The following is a 4,603-nucleotide window of genomic DNA, read 5'->3' as shown; positions in this document are numbered from 1 at the left end:
CACGTGCGGGTACAGCGGGAAGTGCAGGTTCCCCCGCAGCTGCTGGACGGAGCCCCCGCACCAGTCCTCGAACACGTGCAGGTTGGCGCGGCCGCGGAACTGCGGGGGGGGGGATGGGGGTGGGCATGGATGGGCCGACGGGGTCCGGGGTGCGGCCAGGTCATCGGGGCATGGCCTCGGATGGTGCCGGGAGTTGTGTCACTGGGGGCGTGGCCGGGGCTGCGGAAAGGCCTTTGGGGCGTGGCCTTAGAGGCTACAGTTCCGTCATTGGGGCGTGGCCTGCGATACCAGAACTGAGGCCATTGGGGGCGTGGCCTGGGAATAACAAGTTAGGTCATTGGGGGCGTGGCCTGCGATACCAGAGGCAAGGCCGTTGGGGGCGTGGCCTTAGAGGATACAGTTAGATCATTGGGGCGTGGCCTGCGGTGTGCGGGTGCACGCCCAGGACTCGCGTGCGCACACGCGCATGCACGCGCGCACACACACGCGCACACACGCGCACGGAGGCTGGCATGCTCTCCACCGGGGAAGGCAGCGCCGTGACAGGGCGTGGGGGGACAGGGCCTGAGAGCCGCAGCCGAGCTGGGGTCCAGCTGAGGACCTGCTGCCCTCCCTGGCCCGCACTTCAGCAGGGAGGCCCCGAGCTGGCCCTGGGGTCGGCCTGGGAACAGGGGCCGTGGGTGGGCGGCGGGAGGAAAGCATGGGGACATTGTGCCACTCCTGGGGACAGTCCTGGCGTCCAGCCACGAGACGAGCGGCTGCTGTCTGTCTTCCCAGGGGGCTGGTGGGGAGGGCGGGGGGGAGGGAGTCTGGCTGCCCTCTCCCTCGTCCAGCCGGGTCTTGCAAGGTCCACTCGTGGAGGGGTCATGGGGAAAATGCCTGTGGCTGCTGTCGCAGACAGGGGAGGGGACATTGAGGAGATGAACTGGCTCCCCCGGCCTGGAGGCGGGGAGGGCAGGCAGGGGTGGATGGGGAGGGTGAGCAGCGCTGCAGGGCCTTCCCACTGGAGAAAACCTCCGCTGGACCTGCTGCCCCTGCCAGGCGGATCCTCCCTCTCTGGAGTCATCCGCACCTGCAGCCTACCCGGGGGGGGGGTCCTGGGCCCATCCAGGGGGTCCTGAGTCCAGGTCCCCGCAGACAGAACAATCAATACCCCACCCTGGCTGACCAGCCTTCCCTGGCGCCTAGCCCATGGCTCCTAAGGCCCCGCCCACAAGGTCACACCTACACCCAAATCCCCGCCCACAACATCCCTGCCCACACCCAGGGCCCCTGCCCCACCCAAGCACTCCTCAACCACTTCTAATATCTGAGCCAGTGGCTCTCACCTGCTCAGATCTGAGAATCAGTGGGGGGAGAATACTCAGGGACGGGGCTCAGGCCCTGGGTTCAAGCCCCACGACCCACAAAAACGTTTTTAACATATGAAACCAGAGCTGAGCACGGGTGGCTCAGGCCTGTCATCCTAGCCACTCGAGATCCGAGGATCACAGTTCAAAGCCAGCCTAGGCAGAAAAGTCCGTGAGACTCTCATCGCCAATGAAAACCGGAAGTGGAGCTGTGGCTCAAAGTGGCAGAGCACTAGCCTTGAGCAAAAGAGCTCAGGGACAGCGCCCAGGCCCTGAGTTCAAGCCCTACCACTGGGGGAAAAATCCAAAGAAAGACGACCACCAGAGGTCATACACAGGAACTAAAACAGCAACTAGTTCTTGTAGATGTTAATCCTACTGGAATCAGAACATATTCTCTCTCTCACACGCACACACACAGGAAAAATCAGCCAGGAGGCTGGGGTAGGAGGGTCACATGTTAAAGGCCAATCTGGGATACCCTGTCTTGAAAGAAAAGAAAAATGATCCAAGCTGTCATTAAAACAGGTCTGACCGAATTATCTGAGTCAGCTTCTCTTCCCAGCGGTGTCTGGGGTGCAGTGGGTGTGTGACGGGTCCCCTCTGGGCGTTAGAGGAGGTCGCACTACCGGCCTGGGAGCTAATCACGCAGGGGTGTGGGTGGCGGTGCCTCCTTTGCTCGACAGAACTCCTCGAAGCTGCCAGCGAGCGGCGCCCAGCAGCGATGTATTATTACACAGTTAAGGGTTTTTTTTTGTTTTTTGTTTTTTAAAAAAACTTAACAATGAAGTCCTTTCTTCCTGCAAATTCTTATGGGATTTAATGGCCCCAGAAAGGTAGTTTGGGAGCTCGTTATCTTTAAGACGAGGGATTGGCATGGCTGTGAAAGTCAGGCTGCTGTGCTGAGCATTGCGTTTCCCACCCATAAAAAATAATAAACTATGGTTACAGTTTGGACTTGAAATGTTCTCCAACCCAGACACGGTGGTACACACCTGTAATCCAAGCACTCAGGAGGCTGGTGTTGGAGGATTTGGACTTTGGGCCAGCTTGAAGTTAAGACCCTGTCTTAACAAAGAAAGAGAAGGGAGGAGGAAGGAAGGGAGGGAGGAGAAAGGAAAAGAAAAGAGAGGAAGAAGGAAAGATAGGAAGGAGGGAGAAGGGAAGGAGGGAGGGAAAGAAGGAGTAAGGAGAGAGGAGGAAGAGAAGAGGAGGAAAAGGAGGAGCAGGAGAAGTAGGAAGAGGAAAGAGGCCTTCCTTCCCTAAAGGCCAATAAGCTTGGTCCACAGCCATACTGACAAGGGGTGAAACCTTGTTTCACTAGGGGGCCTAGTGGAGGAAGTGAGGTCACTGGGGGCGTGGCCGCACAGGGTCACTGGGTCACCAGGCCTAGGGCCTTCTCTCTGCCATGAGGAGAACAGCTTCCTCCATGTGTCCCCACCACGAGGTACAGGGCTGCAACAGGCCCAAATGGCAGGGCCAGGCTTGGGTACGTATGTGTTGCAGCTATGAAAAGCTAACCACGGTGACCACTTTACGATGGTGACACAAAACCTGTGTGCGTGTGTGTGTGAGTGTGTGTGTGCGCTCGTGTGTAAAATACTGTGTTTTTGTACCGTAATAGCCACTAAAAGTTTTCCAGCCTCTCTAACATTATTTTAAAAAAAGATTCCTTTTGAGGTGCTGGGATTTGAACTCGAGTCTTGCGCGCAGCTGGACAGGTGTTCTAACCCTTGAGCCACATCCCCAGGCCCACAACAAGGCCTTTTTGAACCCTCTTCAGCCGGGGACGCGTGGCGACCTCCTTACCTCTGACAGCCAGGGCACGGGTTTGTTCCATTTCAAGTAGCTACTGCCGCTGCTGCCCGCCCCGTCGGGTTCTTGGTCCTAGGGTGAGGACAGAGACAGCTGGGTGGGAACCTGGGGGTGAGGAATTAGGGGTGGGGCACATGATTTGGGAGGGGGGCCTTGAAAACGCCAGCAGAGAAGCAGAGGGGACCGGCTTGGTGTCCGGGGGGGCTCATCAAGGGGGGACCCCGCCACCTGCTCAGCTCTGCTCCCTTCTCGGAATCGGCTTGAGCGTCTGTCCCACTTGGAAAAAATGCTTTTTGTTGTAGTTAAGTCGGGTCCTTCGGAGGAAAGGGGCTGTGCGCCCCTTCTGCCTCAGTATCCCCCTGGGTTGCACCCAGATGGGCGATGGCTGACTTGATTCAACAAGGGACATCACACACGCTCCCTGCCCGCAGCTCCGCAGGCCCCAGCCTCGGGCAGCCATGCCCGTCGCAGGCTTGGCTTGGGGCGGTGGGCAGCTCCCGCCCCGTACCTTGACCACGGTCAGCTTCTGTGGACCGTACACCTGGAGATTCGAACCCACCACCGGCATGTTCCTGTTGGCCAGTGCTTTGGCCAGCTCTCGCCAGCTGCCGTATCCTGTGGAAGGGACGGGAGAAGAGAATTCAGCGCCTTCCCCAAACTAGGTGGCCTGGGACACGGCCTTCCCTCCCATGGGGCAGAGTGCCCGCTGCTCCTCGCCCCAAACAAGCTATGGCACCCGGGGGGGGGGGTTGTACATGTCTGGGAAGGGGAACAAAGGAAGCGGGGAGGAGGGGAGAGCCAGAGCCCACGGGTCAGCCCGCCGTGCACGGGGTGGTACAAGTGGCCTTGGACTACGTGGACCAATGCCCCGGGCCACACACCAGGACCACAGGCCTGCAGGGCTCCGCCAGCCTGGGGAGCACCCCGAACGCACTGCACACAAGGCCATGGGGCTGGGCTCCCCGCCTCCCACCCCAGCTCCCTTAAAGGGAGGCTGGAGGAGACGGGGGAGGCCCAGGGTCTCACTGTCCCCCACTACAGCTCAAGATGGCGGGCCGGGGTGGGGCTCACGCCTCCATGTGCGTGAAGGTTGGCACTGCGCAAGAGGAGTCAGACAGCAGAGAGTACGGCCAGGGGCCAGAGGGTGGTTGGCTGTCAACAGAAGTGTCACAAGATCCCCCCGTGAGCACCCCGGGGACACGGCGGCCACCCAGACCCACGACAGAGCGCAGCCGGGCTCCGAGGCACACGGAGTAATGCCAGCCATTCGGGAGGCGGAGGCACGAGGATCACAAGTCAAGGCCAGCCTGGGCCACACGCCAAGATCCAGCCTCAGCACAAAGAACGTCAGAGGTGGCCGTCAGTTCCACATGAGTGTACAGGGGTGGGGGGGAGAGAGAGGGGGAGAGAGAGAGAGAGAGGAGGGGAAGAGATGTCTG

The 4,603-nt window shown here is 60.0% G+C and overlaps 1 protein-coding gene across 1 annotated transcript in view; it reads right to left on the bottom strand.

Moving 5' to 3' along the window:
• B4galnt3 (beta-1,4-N-acetyl-galactosaminyl transferase 3) overlaps nt 1-4,431 on the bottom strand; it is a 17,359-nt gene extending 12,928 nt beyond the window's left edge. Inside the window, exons 1-4 of the mRNA XM_013023614.1 lie at nt 4,293-4,431; nt 3,673-3,779; nt 3,159-3,236; nt 4-99 (exon numbers count right to left, since the gene is read on the bottom strand). Of these exons, the coding sequence (XP_012879068.1) occupies nt 4-99; nt 3,159-3,236; nt 3,673-3,779; nt 4,293-4,431 (420 nt within the window). The remainder of the gene's footprint in view (nt 1-3; nt 100-3,158; nt 3,237-3,672; nt 3,780-4,292) is intronic.
• Between the last annotated feature and the right edge of the window lie 172 nt (nt 4,432-4,603).

This window comes from Dipodomys ordii, unplaced genomic scaffold (genome assembly GCF_000151885.1).
Source record: "Dipodomys ordii isolate 6190 unplaced genomic scaffold, Dord_2.0 Scaffold69, whole genome shotgun sequence".
NCBI lineage: Eukaryota > Metazoa > Chordata > Mammalia > Rodentia > Heteromyidae > Dipodomys > Dipodomys ordii.
This window is presented reverse-complemented; position numbering and strand designations above follow the sequence as displayed.